The sequence below is a fragment of the Diabrotica undecimpunctata genome, chromosome 3, assembly GCF_040954645.1.
Source record: "Diabrotica undecimpunctata isolate CICGRU chromosome 3, icDiaUnde3, whole genome shotgun sequence".
Lineage (NCBI taxonomy): Eukaryota > Metazoa > Arthropoda > Insecta > Coleoptera > Chrysomelidae > Diabrotica > Diabrotica undecimpunctata.
The window spans coordinates 34828902-34850161 of NC_092805.1; the positions used below are offsets into that span (position 1 = coordinate 34828902).

General features: G+C 33.9%; 1 protein-coding gene across 5 annotated transcripts in view; it reads right to left on the minus strand.

Moving 5' to 3' along the window:
- Asator (tau-tubulin kinase asator) overlaps positions 1–21260 on the minus strand; it is a 163409-nt gene that overhangs the window by 83671 nt on the left and 58478 nt on the right. For 2 of the 5 annotated variants that reach the window (XM_072525681.1, XM_072525680.1), the window contains exons 2-4: positions 10805–10919; positions 10479–10648; positions 2807–3002 (exon numbers count right to left, since the gene is read on the minus strand). In XM_072525681.1, coding sequence (XP_072381782.1) covers positions 2807–3002; positions 10479–10648; positions 10805–10919 — 481 coding nt within the window. Of the gene's footprint in view, positions 1–2806; positions 3003–10478; positions 10649–10804; positions 10920–11269; positions 11289–11709; positions 11729–11774; positions 11975–21260 lie in introns of those variants that run through there. The other 3 variants (XM_072525682.1, XM_072525683.1, XM_072525684.1) reach the window with 3 other exon arrangements.

Consider the following 21260-nt stretch of genomic DNA (forward strand, 5'->3'; position numbering starts at 1 on the left):
AATATATCATTGAAAAGACTATAATAAATGCTATCCAATGTTATAAATAACAATTATACAGGGTGAAGCAATAATTGTGAAACTTTGGCTTAAATTTAATGAGGTTTTTGTTGATTCTGTTGATGACCCTGTATAATTGCTTAATAATTATACAGGGTGCTAATATCAGCCAGCTTACTATGACTTTTGTATTTGTAATGCTATCTCCCGGACTATTATCTTTAATGATAAGTGCCCGTCGGAATTTTTGAAGTTATATGGGAGTGAATCTGTGAAATCATTACATATGTAAGATAATGAGTAAGAGAGAGACAGAAGATATATTTTCCCTCTCTTCCTCTCTCGAATATAAAAATGTTCCTTTTGTATATATAATTTAATATTATATATATTATATAAAGATATATATACATATAATATACATATAATCATCATCATCATCACTGGCTCGACAACCCTTTTTGGGTCTTGGCCTGTTCTAGGATTCTTCTCCATTCCGATCTGTTTCGTGCTTTTTTTCTCCAGTTTTTTATTTTTAAGGTTGTTATATCATTTTCTATTTGTTCTAAGTATCTCAGTTTCGGTCTTCCTCTTGTTCTTTTTCCTACTGGCATCTGTTTGAATATTTTCATACATGTCCTATGAAACGCAGCCGTCCTATTTTGATGAATGTTATAATATCCGGATCCTGGTATATTTTGTATAGTTCAGAGTTGTATCGTCTTCGCCATATTCCGTTTTCTTTTGTGCCCTTATATATGTGTCGCAAGATTTTTCTTTCGAAGGTGGCTAACAACGTTTCCTCTCTTTTAGTAAGTGTCCAGGTTTCTGAGCCTGATTATACATATAATAAAATATTTATTAATATTATTATTTATGTGATATGTTTTGTATTATTTATTAAATGTTCATAATTATATTAGTCTTTTGTATTTCAAAATAATAATCTCAATAAATCACTGTATGATCCAGAACCAGAACCATATGAATCCAGTATGTGTAAAAAAATTTTGCATTTAACTCCTTTCATACATATATGAAAATAAAAATATACATTTTCATCAAAATATTGATGAAGTGTAACTTCCACCGGCAGTCCCACTGGACTGCCACACCCGTTTTTTTTTTTTGTTAAATTGGAAAGTTGATGAAGTGTAACTTCCACCGGTAGTCCCACTGGACTGCCACAAACGTTTTTTTTTTTTGTTAAATTGGAAAGTTATTTAAAAACTGTTCCCGCGGGTAACGTATTAAGAAAACCACATAATAAAAAGTCTAGCAGAGTCAAATTGCACGATATCGGTGACCAGTTCACATCACCTCCACGTGAGATGACCATGCTCCCAAACCGCTCATGCTATCAAACCGACCTATTGAGACCACATGTCGTTGGTGTCCATATAATTCAATTAATGCCAAAATAAGTTGTCCTTGAGTTCCTATTTTATGTATTAATGTACCTCTCTAATGTTGAGTTTTGCCTGCCACCGTCGACAAGATTTGTTTTAGTCGCAAGTCGATTAACAAGGCATCAGGCATTCAGGCAGAAAAGATTAAAAGAGGATAATATATCTCCAGTTATATTTTTGATAATGTTTTGAAAAATGTGACCAGTGCTATTCCCTTGAGGAGTATATTACCATAGATTAAATAGAGGCGTTTAGGGATGTTGCCCTTAAGTGCCAATAAACCTGCGAAGTATGTAACCCACAATTTAAAGATATACCAAATGATCAGTTTCAGTTACCTCTTGTAGAGCATTGTAGTAATTAGGAGGAACGTAATCATTGTCAATTAATTAGGTTCGGTGCCGCTAGTGAAAGATATTTATTAAAATTACAGATGGACAAACGGGAAATCTCTAATTGTTTTCTAAATACAAAAATTCGTGACGCTAAAGTATTATGTTTGCATATGAAAAAGACCTAAATCAATGTATGCTTCTTACATCACACATACCAAGGCGTGGTAAAAAGATTTTGATGTTACCCACATTCCACGATAAAGACGAAATCGATGTTGAATCTGGAGACAAACATAAGCCTTCGGTTATTAATGTTTGTAGCCTTACAAAGGGCGCACTTTTTATTGTAGGCAGAGTGAAGACTGAATACTCTGTTACAGGATAAGCAACATGTAGCCACACACTGTCTTGCTAAATGCTAAATATTGGAGGAATAAATTTCGGATTATTTATACCAGCAACACCGGAGGAAATGTTTCTTGAAGACAATTACTTGGCATCACAGCTTCCTAAACCTAATTTACTAAAGCATGCTAGAATTTAAAAAATTTCAATGACCTTCTTAACATAGAATTCAAAATGTCCTTGGTCGAGAGGCTACTTCAGCAGACCGAGCCAACGAGAACCTACTTGATACCCAGAGAAAACCTAGATGCTCTTTTTGTCCAATTATAAAAAATAAGTTCCCAAATTACGAGTGTGATGTATGCTCCAAGCCTATTTGTAAGGAACACACGATAAAAACTACAGTTTTATGCCAGGCTGCGATATTCAAGAAGAGGTTATTCAATCGTCTTCTATGAGAAGACGATTTTGTGTATTTCAAGTTTTTATCACGATTTTGTTTGTTTAATGGTTCCTTTTAATGGTCCAAATGCTAAATTTTGTTTATTTTACAAATGTGCTTTAATAGATATTAACAAAAAATATCACAGTGTATTTTATTTCTATATAAATAGCTGAAAATTCATAGCATTCATATCTAATATTCGAGTAACGACATAATAATTGACCGCATGAGTGATCGCTAGTTAAAAAAAAATATTATAAAAACGTACTTACAGGTTTAATATCACGATGTAAAAATCCGACAGAGTGTATACTTTCGATGGCCTTAAGAATTTGTAAACCTAATCGCAAAGTAGTGGACAAACTGAAGGCAGCTCTGGGTTGGGCCCTTCTCAGTTCTGCCAAGTTACGCCCCTGCAGTTGCATCACAACATAGTTAAATCGATCATTTCTACCACAGCCAATAAATCTGAAACAATAATAATAATGATGCAGAAGATAATCTTTATGTCTTAGAGGGTAATAATCAGAAATAATAACTAACTTTAAAAAAATGTAGTACAGTCTCTGACCACAGCGGTGGTCACAAACTGTACTACACTGAAGTAAATAATCTAATATAAGTAAAGATTAGGACCAATACATTAACATACAATAGAAAAGGTCCTTGAATAACTATACATAGTCATTAACTACAGCAAATTTGTAAGCTTCTAATTCAGCCTTTCCCAAAACCTTTGATGATCAACTGTCTTTGACACACTTCGAGGAATAAAAGAAAAGCATGTGAAAAAAGGAGAGATCTTTGAATGTTCTAACCACAGAGGAATTACGCTTCTAAATACAGCTTATAAAATATTTTCCACAGTACTATCTCATCGTCTGGCACCATATGCAGAACGGATAGTAGAAGAATACCAGGCTGGTTTAAGAGGTGGTAAGTCGACAATTCATCAGATTGCAACTCTGAAACAAATTTTTGAAAAAACACTGGGATATGGCATTGATACTCATCACATATTTATAAACTACAAAGCAACCTACGACTCTGTGAATAGAAGAGAAATGTTCAAAGCAATGAAAGAGATAGGAATACCAGATTAGTTGGTAAACTTAACAAAAATAACTCTTGAAAAAGTTTAATGTAGAGTACGAATTCAGGGGGAACTGTCGAAACTTTTAAAACAAATAACGGGCTGCGCCAGGGAGACCTTCTCTCCTGTTTACTGTTCAATCTGGCTCTATAAAAAGTAATACGTATGTCACAAATCACAACCACTGGTTCAATATATAATAAATCAGTGCAAATCCTCGTCTATGCTGATGATATCAATATTGTTAGGAGAAGGGTAAACGCTGTACGAGAGGCGTATGCAGCATTAAAAGAATCAGCTGCAAAAATGGGTTTAATAATAAACACCAACAAAACGAAGTATATGAAAATAAGCACGCAACCACAAATACTACGACCACTTGTTATAGAAAACGACGTCATGGAAGTAGTGAACGAATTTGTATACCTGGGAGCGCTCCTTAACACTGAAAATAATACTACCGCAGAGATAAACTCAAAAACTAAAAGAAGTGTGGGAAGAAGAAAAATATCGTGGCTTCGTAATCTACGTGAATGGTTCGGGTGTAGTTCGATTGAACTTTTTAGGCGCGCTGCTAACAAAGTCGCAGTGGCCATGATGATTTCCAATCTCCGCTAGGAGTGGCACGAGAAGAAGAAGAAGAGATAAACTGCAGAATTTGCATGGCCAACAGATGCTACTTTGGGCTCAATCTCCTCCTTAAATCCACAATTATATCAAGAAATACAAAAATAAAACTCTACAAAACAATAATACGCCCAGTGCTAACATATGGTTCAGAGACCTAGACTCTAACAAAAAATAATGAAAACATTTTAGGATGTTTCGAAAGAAAAGTACTAAGGCGAATTTATGGAGCAGTGAATGACAATGGAGTGTGGAGAAGACGATACAACTTCGAACTTTATAGAATATATCAGGAACCTGATATTGTAAAACATATTAAGATAGGATGTCTGAGGTGGATAGAGCATGTAATGCGGATGGAACAAAATAACCCAGCTAGAAAAACGCTCCTTGATAGACCCATTGGTCAGAGAAGAGGAAGACCTAGAACAAGGTTCCTTGATAACACTGGTGAAGACATGAGAAATATGGGAATACATACTTGGCGGAGTAAGGCGATGGATAGGGATGACTGGATAGAAATTCTTGAGGAGACTAGGACTTACGTAGGGTTGTAAAGCCAGAACGACGATGATGATGATGATGATGATGGTAATCGTTCTAAATAATACAGTGTATCTTTATGTACAAGAGGGTAATAATCAGAAATAATCCCTAATTTTAAAAAATTGTAGTACAGTCTCTGACCACAGCAGTGGTCACAAACTGTACTACACTGAAGTAAATAATCTAATATAAGTGAAGATTAAGACCAATAGATTAACATACAATAAAAAAGGTCCTTGAATAACTATAGATACTCGCTAATTACAGCTAATTTGTAAGCTTCTAATTCAGCCTTTCCCAAATCCTTTGACTGTCTTTGACACTTACTTCGAGGAATAGAAGAAAAACAGTGAAGAACTCTTTGATTTGTCAGAAGGTATGGTATTGAAAATATAGAAATAAGAAATATGATATTAATCAACTTAAAACGTCTTTAAGGCAAAACACCCGAAATGTCGGTGTGTAAAAAAACAGATAATGCAGAAATAGAATTATAAGAGATACACAAAATTCACCAAAAAATAACAGAGAAATATTTAAGACACAAATAATAAAGACATGGGAATGGATGGTTGGGGAGATTCTGAGCATGATGGAAGACAGGCGAAAGGTTAAGAATAAGAATAAAAATGAATAAATAAAATTGATAAAAATAAAAATAAGTATCAAAATGGTCAAAGATAATCGGTTAAGTAACAATTGTACATAGATATTATCACTAAAAAAACATAATTCCTTTAGCCTGCATAAAAGAGTCAAGGATGCTGATGGTTTATACATTCATAAGAAAGCTGGACATCTAACAGATGAACTTGAATACAAATGGTATTGGAAATAGAACAGGAGGATATTTGGACAAAATATTCGGAAAGCAGTTTTCACAATGCACAGAGATGACATCGACAACATAATTAGAAACTAAACCTCCATTTACAATCAAGGACGTAAAGGATGTTATTAAAAGTACTAAAGACGGAAAGCATCAAACAGCAGACAACTATATTTAACACATACATATTTATATACTTATGACTGGCAAAACTATATGGAATCAATTTATTTTTTCAAAAATAGGTGACTTTGGAGACAAATCTCAAAAAAAGTCAATTTTGATCTTTAATTTGTGATTTTTGGCATATATATCATCCATCTGAGAGTGATGACGTAATTGATGATTTTTGTAAATAAGAATAGGGGTCATGTGCTAGCTCGTTTTAAAAGTTTATTCAATTCTCTTTTCAGTGATATTAATATTAACATAATTATTTATACAGTGTGGCCAAAAATATTTAATTTTTTAATTAAACTACTTTATACAACAAGAAATATATATGTAATTTATGTAATACAAAATACATTCTAATGCCGTCAAAAAGCAGAAAAATTGTTTATTTATGTTAATGTTAAAATTGCCACTCACCTGCCTCTCGGCAGTAATTGAAACAACGACAAGATTCTTTTTGATCATTGTGGATCAGTACTTACTGGTGTTATATTATGAATTTCCGATATAATTCTATATTTTAGATCTTTTAAGGTAAATGTGGGTATAGTTGACAGTGTACCAGTAGTTGACATCATTAGTTTGGTTTTCATTTTAAAATAAATTGGTGTAAGTTACAAAGCTCCAGTCACCAGATGGTTGTTGACTGTGGGTACAGTCTACTTAAATGTGAAGTTGGCAACATCTTGTCAGCCATTTTGAAATTGTGTCACTTATGGCACCTTATGGTAAAGCATGTTACACAGACTACTATTTTTTTGAGGAATTCAAGTAGAAAATAAATAGGTGAGTAAACTTTTTTATTTTGAATAAACTTATTTTCTTTTAACAATTTTAATAGTGCGGGAGGTTGTTATTTAACGTGTTCGGCCTTTTGAAAATCTTCTAGAGGTTAACCTTAAAATTATTTGTGGTGTGTCAACTACTACAGCAAATTTTGGCCATTACACCAATACTTAACACTAGTGTCAACTACTGGAGAAGACACACAGATTTAGGCAAAGTAGATATCTGTTATTTTTAGTTAGTAATTAGCATTTGTATATTTTTATTATTATTCTGCCATTGTCCGAACCAGTAGTTGACATAGCATGTCAACTATTGCAACACAATATGTCAACTATAACATCACGGTTTTTTTTTTGTAGGTAAAAATGCCTCCTGTGAAAGGGAAAATGTTAGCTTATCCTGAAGAAGCTATGACAGCTGCAATAGAAGATATCAGCAGCAAAAAGACATCAGGTTCCCAGAGTAAGTCTTCTGTACAAGGTGAAAGGAAAAACTCCTATTTCTAGAAGAATGGAGCCAAAGACTATTCTGACACCCGATGAAGAAAACTTGATTGTACAATGGATATTAGACTCAGCGGAAGCAAAATTTCCAGTAACAAAAAGACAGCTGCTGGATAGCGTACAAATTATAATAAAACGAATGAAAAGAGACACTTCATTTGTTGCTGATCGCCCTGGGCGTGCATGGTATAAAAGTTTTTTGAGAAGGCATCCTTGTTTAAAAAAACAAGGAGCACAAAATTTAACAGCTTCCAGAGTCTTAGTAACTAAGCACGGCCTGATGAAATAACATATTATCAGTCAAACAAAGATCAACTTCAACAAACATTTAACCAGACTTCATCTGATAACAGCAGTACAAAATATAGATGAAAATCACATACTGGAAACTTCTATAGTACCAACAACTGAAGATGCAGTAATGGCTTGTTCCAGTTCCAAAAATAATTTTCGAGGCTATTTTGTCATTTATGCGTGTTTTTATTGCTTTGTGACAAAAACACGGAAGTGGTAAACAATTAGGACTTTTGCACGGAAGTGATACCTCTTCTGTTTTTAAAAATACTATTTGGTTTGATATTTATAGTTTGATAGTACCTACAAGTTAAAATGGATTTCGAAAAATTAATTGAACTCGTACGCGGTGAAGAAATATTATATAAATACAATGATAAATGCTATTATGATGCAAATAAAAAAGAAAATATTTGGAAAAGCGAGAACATATCTTTACCGCACCAAACTGAAACGTTCTATGTATGAAAATGTGAACGCACACTCCGATTGCTGGATTGGAAACGCTACTTGGAGGAAACTATACGTGTATGATAATATGCCGCGACCTTTAGTGTGCTTTGTATTATATTCTTCATATTTTTATATCAGTTTAAGTAATCAATGTTATGAAATCTAATAAATCATGATAATTTACTCTTCTTTAAAAATGTATTTGAAATTTAGTAACCATTTTTATTTATATGTTTACTATATCTTCTTCTTTTTCTTCTTTTTATATAGACATGATTCTGTCTATATGCCTCCAGTAAGTTGTCGTTCCATCGTTTTCGTGGTCTTCCTACTGATCGTCTTCCTATTGGGGAACCGTCTCTTGCCGTCTTTACTACTCTATTTATTGTCATTCGGCTAATATGATCGTTCCATTCTACTCTTCTATTTCTTACCCAGTTCTTGATGTTCTCCTCCTTGCATCTACTCGTATATCTGTACTTCTAGCTCTGTCCCATAGTGTCTTACCATCACTTTTTCTAAGTGTTTTCATCTCTGCTGTTTCTAACATCCTTTTTGTCCTTTCTGTGTCAGGTCTTGTTTCTGCCGCGTATGTCATTATTGGTCTGATGACTGTTTAGTAAATTCTGTCTTTCGTTTCTTTCCCGATATTTTTATTTCTCCATATTATTTCATTTAGGCAGCCTGCGGTTCTGTTTGCTCTTTTCACTTGATCTTCCACTTCGGTTTCGAGCTTTCCGTAGCAAGATAATGTGATGCCTAGATATTTAAACTCCATCACTTGATCTATTATCCGACCTTCCAGCTCCAATTTACATCTTAGTAAATTTGCTGTTGTAATCATGCATTTTGTCTTTTTTGGGGAAATTAACATGTTAAATTTTCTGGCGGTTATATTAAATTGGTGCAGCATACGTCGTAAATCATCTTCACTTTGAGAGAGTAGTATTGCGTCGTCGGCATAGCAGATTAATTTAAGTTGTTTTTCTACCATTTTTCTCCCATCCTTTTTCAGTTCTTACTTTTTTTTATTATTTTGTCCATAATCAGGTTGAATAATAGAGGACTCAAGGAATCTGTCTTATCCCTGTCTTATCCCATTGCCAGCTTCAATAGTGTTGGTTAGTTCTTCTACTTTTACTTTTATTGTGTTGTTTTGGTAGATATTTTCGATTGTTTTATTGTGTTATGTTATAACTGTTATGTTTGTTGTGTTCTGTATTGTAAAAAGGCTTTCTTCTTTTCTTCACATTTTGTGTTCACTTCCTCTCTAAACCATGGTGTTTTCTTTTTTGATATGTTAGTGTTTGTTACTTTCCTCTCTCCAAGTGATTCTGTTGCTGCGTTAATTATGTTATTTTTGAGTTTTTTCCAGCTTTCATCGATGTTATTGTTTTCTAATATTTCATTGCCAGCAATCTTCTCTGCCTGGGGTGATTGCGAGGTGGATTGAGTAGCTCTGCGGTTACCACAGCAAGTCCCAAGCCTGGATAAAATGTGGAGGGTGATTGGCAAGGTTAGCAACCTATCAACCTACCGAAAATTTAATTATAACTAATCATATCTGTTAGTTCTAGAAGAAAGTATTTTGTCTGAAGAATATCTTGGTAAAAAAATAAGAAGCAGATTGGAATTTTCTTTAAATTATATGTATATATAAATAAGTCCCTAATTTTATCTGCTATTAAAACAGTGGAAGAAATTTAAAAATTAATGTTTCACTAGTGTGAAAAAACAAAAGTTAATTCCCATTTTAGGTACATAAATAATGAAAACTGTAGCAAAAAGTATAGTTTTTAAAAATCGACTTGGGTCAAATTTAAGTCAGTTCTTTGCATTATCTTATAGGACTAGTTTATTGCATGAAATAAATAAATAATGGCCCATTAACAGAAACATAAAGAATTGAAGTATTAATTATGGTTAGATATGGAGATAAAATCAGAACACAACAAGAAGTATGTAATTTATTTAATATAAAAAACCCTAACACTTATGCCTATCACACAATCCACTGTTAGTAAAATTGAAAAAAAAAATTTAGAGAACTGGGCATGTGAAATATGTTGCAAATGCTGGTTGTCCAACAATAAATAATAATGTAAACCTTGGGGTATTAGTAAATGTGAAGCGATGTGTAAGAGAATTCTCATTTTTAAGAAAATCAAATATATTTGCCCCATAAGTGGCTCATGGAAGAAAAATAACCTATAATTATATTCTCAGCTATCCCTGCCCATAAATTTATTCTTTGAGGGTGCTGAGTGTGTGTCTCCATTTTATTTAAAATTGAGAGTAAAACACAGGTGTAATGAGTTATCTAATTTTATATAAGAGCAATATGCTTTTGGACATATTGGATACATATATTATAAGTATATGATAAATGTAAGAAAACTTTGAACATTTACAATTCAATATGCATATTTCATTCCATATGCGGATGTTTAATTATACTTTCTCCTATAGTTTCACATTTGAGCTAAAGTAATCATTTTAGTGACAGAATTACCATATCCTGATGCCCACAGTGAATGAAATTATTCATTTTCTAGAATTCAAGAACAAGTAAAGATACAATCTGTGTGACAAGCCCCCGAATTAGGTCCAACTAAGTAATTATTTTATTGATTTACCTGCATATATGTTCCTTTCCTTGTAGTTTTTTAAGAACTGCCACTTCCATTTTCAACACCTGCTTGGGTTGCCTTGCAGATTCTACCTTAAGTGCCACTTGTTCTCTTGTGATTAAATCTAATCCTTCATAAATCTCCCCAAACCCACCACCACCAATTTTTTTCACCACCTAAAACATAAAAAAACAATGATTTATTAAAAAAATAAGTTGGCTATGTTGTCATTGTAATTGAAAATAATTGAAACAAATGAGGTTTGACGACGAACAAAGGAAAGGGGGTTGTTAAAGGATAAGTAGGATTTTTTAAGAAAATATAGATTGTACCTTCCATCTCTCCTTGACAACATGTCCTGGTTGTAAAAGATCTTCGGATGTCATTGTAATATTGTTATTTTGATCAGTAGAATCTAAATGACCTTCCCAGCTCAACTTTTTTGGCCTGAAAAATACATTTTTGAATTAATTCATCGATTGTCTTCACCTGGTAAAAGCTTCTTAGCTGTCAACTATTTCAAACAATCAATTTTTAATCAAATTTTGTTACGCGATATGAAACCAACATATCACAGCTGTAAATGGAATTGCCTAAAAATGGTCAAAACCGCATTAAAAACCAGCTGACTCCTTTCCGCGCATGTCAATATTTTAAAGGACTCAATGGCCTTCTATCTTCTGAAACGCCCGAAGATTATTGATTTTTTAAGGGTAAAATTCCATAAATCTCAGCCCACAATCAAAAAGCACAATTTGATTAAACCCATTAAAAACATGCTTTCATTTTAAGCTTACCAAAACTACTAAATCAAAGATATCAATTTCAAAATTAAACAAAATGTTTTAGCATTTGCACAAAATTTGTGAAACAATACGAACTGTGCACAATTGTAGAATAATACAAATTACAAGATTTTCGCAAATAATCTGCCAAAAATAACTTGGTAATTTTAGAAAAAGTAAAAATGACAGGTAAAAATACCTTGAGAGATGTGTAATAATTATATCACACACCTCAGCTCAAATGTTAATATTCAAACAAAAATGATTGAAATGATTATTGTAAAACTTAAATGAAGAAATGTATTGATTCAAAACAAAAATCATTGCGAAACATGCAGATTATTTTAAAAAAAGTGCCTTGACATTTTCCAAAGGACGATGTGCAAAATTTAGCTTCTCAAGCAATTAATTTTGTGAAAATAACTGAACGATAAACATGAAAGCATGCATACTTGTTAAATACATGGCTATATACCAATAAAACTGCTTAAAAAGCTTAATATTTTACGTTTCTTACAGTTAATTGTGGTGTTAATCAATATGAACGCCATTTTTCCTGATGACCTGAAGTTGGCTTTTATATGTCTGTGGGTTTTCGCGCGTCGTTTTAAATTCTCACACACTTTAATTTAATATTTCGTTTTCTAATTTTTGAAATATTACTTTAGTCTTATATATGATTTTGAAACTGACATTTTAATTTTGATATTCAATATAAATTGTCAAATTTATACCGCAACAGTTACTTCATCAAACAAATATTATTTTATTTAAGACTGTTTGTTGCTTAAAAAATACTTGCATTTCACTTTATTGAATTAAGAATTATAGTTTAGTACATAATATTTTCGGATAGACAAAAATATCCAACAAAAGTATTTTGTATTAAAGATTTCTAGAATAGGCAACCACTAAAACACAGAATTAGCGCCATGTACAGCCAAACTTGAAAGTTTTTTAAATGTTGGAAAGAAGAAAGTTTTCTTATTGTCGTTTAAAAACAACATGTACAATAATTGGTAACTTAAATGGTCCTAATATATATTTACATAAACTCGGGAAGTAAATTCCACATGGTCAAATGGAAATCATTTCACGACATTCAAAAGGCAACACAATAATATAAAAAATTACTTTGTATTGAATCTGTTAGGATGATGAGAAATGCAAACTAATTCATCTGTGATAAAATTAGATGCTATGCGGACTTAAATCATATAAGTATTCAAATTGTCGCACTTCAACCTACAATAAAAATATTTAGTTCGATGACCCAAAGACACTTAAAATAAGTCGTGTCGAAGCTTTTACCGCTACGTGGAACTCATTTATTTTAATTAAGATAAACAATTTAATAAATATCTTGGTTTTATTTGTATTTATATATTTAGAACAAGTTGAACATACGAGGAACGGGCAACTGAAAACTTGTTCTAAAAAAGGCTGCTAAAATTATCATGGGCGTCGCTGGGGGCTTAACGCTTCCCAGAATCTCTCTAGCCTCCCCAGAGATTGAGCCAACTTTAAAGAATCATGGGCGTGATAGCTTTTAGGTAAAAAACAAAAATATGACCAAAAATTCGCTTAAAATTCGATTTAATATGATGCCTTCTGGACTTTTGTAAAACAAAAGCACTCTTATGCAACGTATATTCATTGTATACATAAAATAAATTTATTTAATAATTAAACATAGTTATAGTACTTAGCAGCCACTACCGTTTCGTACATTTTACAAAAATATTTGGCGACAAGAAACAAAGAACTCACAATCTAAGCACAACACGATGGACTTGATATTATGCTTGTGCATTATCAATAATTTGGCCCATCATTATTACCACTGCATTGGAGGACGAAATTTGGGATGCCAAAGAAAAAGATGCTTTTGAAGTGAACGAAAGAAATCGTCGCCAGTCTCCAATATTTGTTTTATACTTTTTATAATGAAGGACGAATGTGTTGAGCCCATATTAAAAACAAAAATCTACCCTTGAAGGTGCTTCCATTCTTATTACAGGCATACTGACAACATCGACAGGTGACAGGCAGAAAAAGACAAGGTAACGTATCAAACCAACGATGTTATAACTAATCGTTGTATCAAACGTTTTTCTAAAGATCATTGTGTATATTTAGGTCCATTGCAATTATCAATCGGCAAGAATGAAGCACTATGTATAAATTTTTCAAACCAAACTTAACATTTGAGAAAGACCACGCCGTAGGTATTAAATGCGAAAAAGCTCAATACCTCTAACTTCTGTTATAAACGAGGTAGCCTGTCTACGTGCCAATAGTCGTCAAGCAGTTAATATCCATGACACGGTATATTGCTTAAAAATAATTCTTTAGCATTAAACTGTGTCAATGGTTTATTCGTATCAGTATAGCCAAGACGTATCTGAATGCACTTATAAAGCATTATCTTTATCGATAGTAGTAAAATGTTGCAAGTGTGAAATCTCGAATGTAAGCAAGCAATGAAGTCGGGTAGTCGCTAATATTTCATGATTTACCCAGAAGAATTGAGTAGCTCAATAACCATCAGTACCGGTCCCAAGCCCGGATAAAGGAGGAGGGTTAGCGTCAGGAAGGGAATCCGGCAGTAAAAACCTTGAAAAACCATGGACGGAAGGAATAAAGAAAGCAGTTTAAAGTCCTGAGAATTGCTACTCTCACCGTCGGCAGCATGACAGGTAAAGGAAGAGAGCTGGGCGATTTTATGCTGAGGAGAAGTATTAGTATACTTTGTACGCAGGAAACTCTCGTTGGAAAGGTAATAAGTAGATTGATCTTGGAGATGGATGCAAGTTAATGTAAGTAGTTCGAACAGTCACGGCAGAAATGGAATAGGTATTATTTTGAAAAACGAGTGGAATGAACATCTTGTAAGGATTTACAGAAAAACTGATAGAATAATGAGTGTAAAACTGAATGCAGGCAATACCAACGTGAACATCATATGTGCCTATGCCCCACAGGTAGATTGCGAAGAACAGGAAAAAGCAATCATTTTTGAGTGACCTTGATTTTGATATGCTCGAGATTCCTGTAGGCGAAAAGTGTTTTATTGGAGGTGATTCGAATGGAAATATTGGTAGAGAAAGAGCGGGAATAGAAACAGTTCATGGAGATTTGGGGATGGAAATAAGAAATAATGAAGGAAATAGTGTTATTGACTTTGCAGTGACATGGGATTTGGCTGTCAATAATACGTTCTTTATGAAGACTGAAGACCAGTATGTTACCTATAGTAGAGGACGAAGGGAAAGTTAGATAGATTTTGAGCTGTGTAGAAGAAGTCATCTAAAAGAGGTTACCAACTGTAAAGTGATAAAGGTTGAGTGTGTAGCTAGTCAACACCGACCGATGATAGTGGATACGGAGATAAAGGTGAGGCGGGAAGGAAAACATGAAGGACACCAGATTTGTCAAGTGTTTTTAAGAGAAGAGTGCTGAAAGATCTTGAGGAAAAAGATACGGTAAATGACTGGTGGGAGGGAAGCCAACAGTAAAGTTGTGGTGCGAGTGGGCGAGGAAGTGCTTTGAAAAACATCTGGTAAAGAGCCTCCTTGAGACAAAGAAACTTGGTGGTGTAACGACGAAGTGCAACAGAATGATAAAGAGAAGAAAGAGGCTAGAAAGAGGTATGACAGGTCTAAAAGAGAGGAAGATAAGGATACAAATATACAAGGTAGCAAAGAGAGAAGCAAAGTGCGCTTTAGCTACTACTAAGGAAAGATCTGCATAGCTGTATGAAGTTGAAAACATCCGAGGGGATGAAAAGGTTATACAGCATTGCTAAAGTAAAGAACAAATCATCAAAACACTTGCCCCATCAGCGGCAGATTATGAGTGTGGATGGAAGAGTGTTAAAAAGCGATGTTGAAATAAAGCAAAGATACCGAGGATAGCGAGAGATAAGGTTGTTGAGTAGTTAAATAGGATGAAGAATGGTAAGGCAGTAGGACCTGATGGGATACCTCTGGGGGTTTGGAAGGCACTAGGAGAGAAAGGGATTGATGAGTAGAATATATATATGAGGAAGAAAGGATGCCCAATGCAAGAAAAGAGAGTATGATGGTATCATTGTATTAAGATAAAGAGGACATTCAGGACTGTAAGAACTATAGAGGGATATATAGAGGGATAAAGTTAATGTCGCACACAATGAAAATTTGGGAGAGAACCGTACAGGTTAAGGAGGTAAGGTTAAGGAGAGACACATCGATAGGAGAAGAAGAGTTTGGGTTTATGCCTGGAAGGAGGACAACGGATGCCTTGTTTGCTTTGAGACAGTTGGTAGAGAAATACGGCGAGAAGAAAAGAGAGCTACATTTGGTACTTATAGATCTTGAAAAGGCGTACGACACATTCCCTATACAAGAGCTTTGGAGATGTATGGGAGAGAAATGGTTTTCTGAGAACGTAATTCTCGTATCGTGAAGGATATGTATGAGAGAGCGTACACCAAAGTAAGGACTTGTGTTGGATTGACCGAAAGTTTTTCAGTAACGGTTGTTTTGCATCAAGGCTCTTCACTTCACTGAGTCCCTAATTGTTTATTCTTTTTATGGATGTACTGACAGAGAAACTACAAAGGTAGCTCCTTGATCAATGCTCTTTGCTGATGATATCGTGTTAGTAGAGAAAAGCAAAGTAAGTTTGAGGAGAAGTTGGAGAATTGGAGAAGGGCTATTGAAGAGAGAAAACTTAAGATCAGTAGGCCGAAAACGAAGTACCTATATGTGGTTAGGAGGTAGAGGAATGGTTGAAAACATAATTGCTTGGAGAAAAACTAGGAAGAGTAGGGGAATTTAAATACCTTGGCTCTTACATAACGGAAAATGGGACACTAGATCGAGAGATTGTCCACAGAATACAGGCTGATTGGTTTAACTGAAAAAGAATGATCGGGGTACTTTGTGATCGAAAAATCGGGGAAGGGCTGAAAGGAAAGATGTACAAGAAAGGGGTGAGACCTGCGTTGGTGTACGACGGTGAAGTGTGGCCTATAAAGAGGATTCGGAAAAAAAGATGGAGGGAACTGCAATGAAAATGTTATAGTGGATGTTGGGTAAGTCTGGAACTAAGGAACTAAGGACTAAGGAACAGGATCAAGAACGATTTGATTAGAAAAAGAGCCGGGGTAACTGCAGTCTCAAAAAAGATTCAATAATAAAGTCTGCAATGGTTTGGTCTTGTCAGACGTAGCGATGAAAACTATGTGGGACGAAGGATAGAGCTGTTAGAAGTGAATGGAAGTAGAGGTAGAGGAAAACTGAGGAGAAGATATATGGCAGACAACTTGAGAGAAACGTGTACGTGAAGTAGACCCGATGGACAGAAATGAAGGCTACGAAGAATAAGGCACAGCGATCTCTGAAAATAGAAAAGCTGAGGAAGAAGAGGAAGACAAAGAAGTTGGATATATCTAGAAAATAGAGTATATTTTAGATTAAAATACTTTTAACAACAAACATAGTAACAAAAAGTACCTGTTATATTCTACTTTTTTCTATGAACTTTTTTACTGTTTGTAGTTGACCATTGAATCTAAATTGTGACCGAAACCCCACTGGAATCTTTGTTTTATAAATATATAATTTTGTATCTAATTCCGTTGTTATTATTGTGAAAAGTTTCTACAGAGGAATTAATGGACTAACGGATCTGTAGTTCCCCAGGAAAGTTTTATCTTTCTTTTGTATAGACCAAAATTGTTATAGCTTTAGTATTGTTTTCATCAAGAAGGGGTAAGCAAGCTTTAAAGATTAAGTTGATCAAAACATAAAAGTGCGAAACAAGAATACCAATAGGAAATCATTGAAACTGATCCTGGAGCAGGCCAATTCCCATAAGAGTTTGTACAGCCAAGGATGATGGAATCGTGATGAGTTATTATTTCCTTTGCTCTTTGTTCACTTTTCACTATTTCTATTGCATACGGTATAATTTTTTTTTCGCATAAAAACTAAAGGGATAAAAAGTTCGCATAAAAAAGGGAAACTAACAGTACTAACTCTGAGAGTGGGTGACTTACTACTTTTTTCAAAATTTAATTAATGTCAAAAGATTCATCATCATTCTGACTTTACAACCCTGCGTGGGTCCATAAGACAGTTAAAGAATTAGCTGGGGTAGCAAAACAAAGAACCTCAAGCATACTATTGGACAAACAAGAAAACATTTTAGTGGAGATTGAACAAAAATTAGGAAGATGGAAAGAATATATAGAGGGAGTATTCCATGACCAGAGACAGGAAAATATATATGAAGATAATCAGAGTAAAGACGAGGGACCCGAAATAACAAAGTCAGAAGTTATGCATGCAGTAAAGTCCATGACAAATAATAAAGCTGCTGGTCCAAATGAAATACCAAGTGAATTGCTAAAACTGGTCAATGAAAAAAACATAGATCTTTTAGTCCAACTACTGAACACAAACTATTCCACAGGAATCATTCCACGTGAAATGCTAACATCAACATTTATTTGTCTACCAAAGAAAGTAAATGCCAAAGAATGTAGTGATAATCGAACGATCAGTCTAATGTCACATCCTTAAAAACCCTGCTAAAAATCATCTATAATAGAATACGCGCTAAGCTGGAGATGGATATTAGTGATTCCCAGTTTGGATTTCGGAATGAAGTGGGCACAAGAGAGGCACTATTTTCTTTTAACGTGCTGGCCCAAAGATGTTTGGATGTTAATCGAGATCTTTATGTATGCTTTATAGACTACAACAAGGCATTCGATAAGGTAAAACATGACCGACTTATAGAAATACTTAAAAACAAGAATCTACAGCCAACGATCAAATGTGAAAATTGGAAGAGAAGTGTCAGAAGAAGTGGAGATAAGGAGAGGGGTCAGGCAAGGTTGCATACTGTCGCCGTTATTGTTTAATGCTTATTCTGAAGAAATCATACAAGAAGCTTTGGTAAACGAGACAGTCGGCATAAAAGTGAACGGAAGTTTAATTAACAACATTAGGTATGCCGACGATACAGTCATAATAGCCGACAACTTGGAAGACTTGGAAGATATAGTGGAGAATACGGACTCTCTCTTAACATCAAAAAAACCAAATTCATGAAAATTAGCAAGAACAACAATACAAACGAAATATTAACGGTAGGCGGCCAGCAGATTGAGAGATTAAAAAGATATACTTACTTGGGAGAGTCAGAATTGAAAAAGCACGTGCCAACTTCGTGAAAAAGATTTTATGTAGCAAAGATCTGACATTGGCCCTCAGAATAAGGCTATGTATGAAATGCTATGTACACAGTGTACTCTACTATGGAGCTGAATCATGGACATTAAACCGGAATACAATAAATCGACTTAAAGCGTTTGAAATGTGGACATATAGAAAATTGTTAAGGATTCCATGGGTAGATAGAGTCACGAATACAGAAGTGTTAAGGAGAATAGGCAGAGAGAGGGAAATGGAAAATACAATAAAAGAAAGGAAATTGCAATATCTCGGACATGTGCTGAGAGGCTAAAGATACAACATCTTGAGACTCATAATTCAAGGAAAAGTAGAGGGTAGGAGAAGCGTAGGAAGAAGACGCGTTTCCTGGTTAAAGAACCTGAGAGAGTGGTTTGGTTGCAGCTCAAGGCAATTGTTAAGAGCGGCTGGAAGGAGCGTTTTTCTAGCTGGGTCATTTTGTTCCATCCGCATTACATGTCCTATCCACCTCAGACGTCCTATCTTAATATGTTTTATGATATCAGATTCCTGGTATATTCTATAAAGCTCAAAGTTATATCGTCTTCTCCACACTCCATTGTCATTCACTGCTCCATAGATCCGCCTTAGTACTTTTCTTTCGAAACATTTTGTAGAGTTTTATTTTTGTATTTCTATTATCAAGATATTTATATTATCGAGAAATGTCAAAAGATTACTTTCTTGAAAAGTATATTGATTACCAAATTTAAAACAAATAACCATTGTATCTCAGTAATAAGGACATTAAGTATTTATGTGTCAATATAAAATTTCATCAATTATTCAGAGATAACTGCGATACAGCATTATCGATATAAAATATAGAATTATAGAATATGGCAACACTCTCTATACATTTTTATGTTTAATTTTTATCCCGTGGTTTTAGCTCTTTTTATCTTACAAAAAAAATCACCAGCTGCGTTTTTAACACACTTATTGGATTTTCCGAATCAAATTTCGCTTTGAAAAACATATTTTCGGTAAACAGTGAGCATTTGTACAGAAACGTTTCATGATTAATACATTTTTCCAGAGAAACTGTCAGATCATGTAGTTTATGATAGTCTAGAAAAATAATCATTCAGGGGAATGTGCAATATGTGATTTTTATTTTATACACAAACAGGTTCGTTTCTATTTGCTGTGTTGTTACCGCGAGCGCGAGCTATTCTGAAAATGTTTCACTCACAGCGAATTTGCTAATATATTATAGATAATAATAATCGAAGTTCGTAATAATTCGAAAAAAAAAGGATTTTGTAATGAAATTATAAGATATTTATAAATTAAGTCGTATTTTGTGTTAAAAACTCCCGTAAAATGAATGCTTTCACATTTTTTGTATATTCTATCTTCAGTTATTTATCAAATATCTGGTTACAAATACTACAGAATTAAAATATAATATTGCTGTCTCTTTCGTTTCAAAGTTCTGCAACATCATCTAGATACAATTTGTCATAAATCCTACTAAATATACTTCAAGAAACGTTAATTCATTCATGTAAAGAGATATTTCCAATCCGTAGTATTGAAAAATACGAATTTTGTATGTTGCTATTTTTGTTTTCTTTGTTTTCTGCCTACGTTTTTGTTTTTTAGTTACCTAGTCAGCTCAAAGTAATTATATGTGGTAGAAATATCCTTCGTTTGATTTCTTCTCTGATAGAGTTCTCATTGGTCACAAGGCCTAGATACGCGAAATTGTCTACTAAAGTCCTTTTATTGAATTTGAATAAAATACATCCAAGACTTTACTTTCTGCAGACACTGTATTAAATATAACCTTGAAACAAATTGACGCTAAATCATTTCTGAGTTTTCAGCAAAACAAAAGGTTTAAACACCTGTAGTCCAGTAATTAATACCAAAGCTATTGGGAGTGTGCAGTCTAGTAATTAGACCGAAGGTACTTTATCGTTTAACTAAAACACATCACAAAGTCCGAATTGAATTCCCAAAACACTTTTTTGTTACTTCCTTTTAGCAAACGATTTGTCCTATTCACTTTCTGATATTTCACTATCTGAATTGTCTATCCAAATAATTGGAGGCTGGACCTCATCTATAACTCGCTCGGTTTGAAAAGACTGAACGATTAAATCTTCCGTATGTCTAATACAATTTTGCCATTGTTCTGCCTTTATTTGTTCTAGAGATTCTTTCCATATACTAAAAACGCTAGCGTCATCTGATGTTTTGGATGTTTATCATAAAAATTTTTGGCTATACCCTAAACTAACTCAATTGCATTATAGTGGCAATGGTAGGGCGGAAGTCCTACCATTTAAGAGCCATTTGGTCAGTAACAAATTTCTTTTGAATTTTATGCTCTCCACAACTTTGAAGTAAATCGACTTTTAAAAATATGTCACTGTGATAAATTTTCTTTTCTGTCAACCACAACTTTATTTCTTCTTTTATCCAGCTGCTTGAAGGAAATCTCTCTTGTACTCTTGAGTGGTAGGATGCATTATCCAACACTATTATGGATGGTCGCTCTAATTTTTTTAACAAATTTTCTTCAAACCATCCTTTAAAAATATTTGCATTCATATTTCCGTGGTAATCACCTGTATTATTTGTGAACAAAAAAATTAAACTAGCGTCAGGAATAAAACCCCTTATCATTTCCAGCATGAAGTATAATGTAGCGTTTACCATTATCGTAACGACAAGAAGAATAACATTTCGTGGTGCCATCTTGCCAGGATGATTTTGACATATTTCCTTTAGCGAAAATCCAAGTT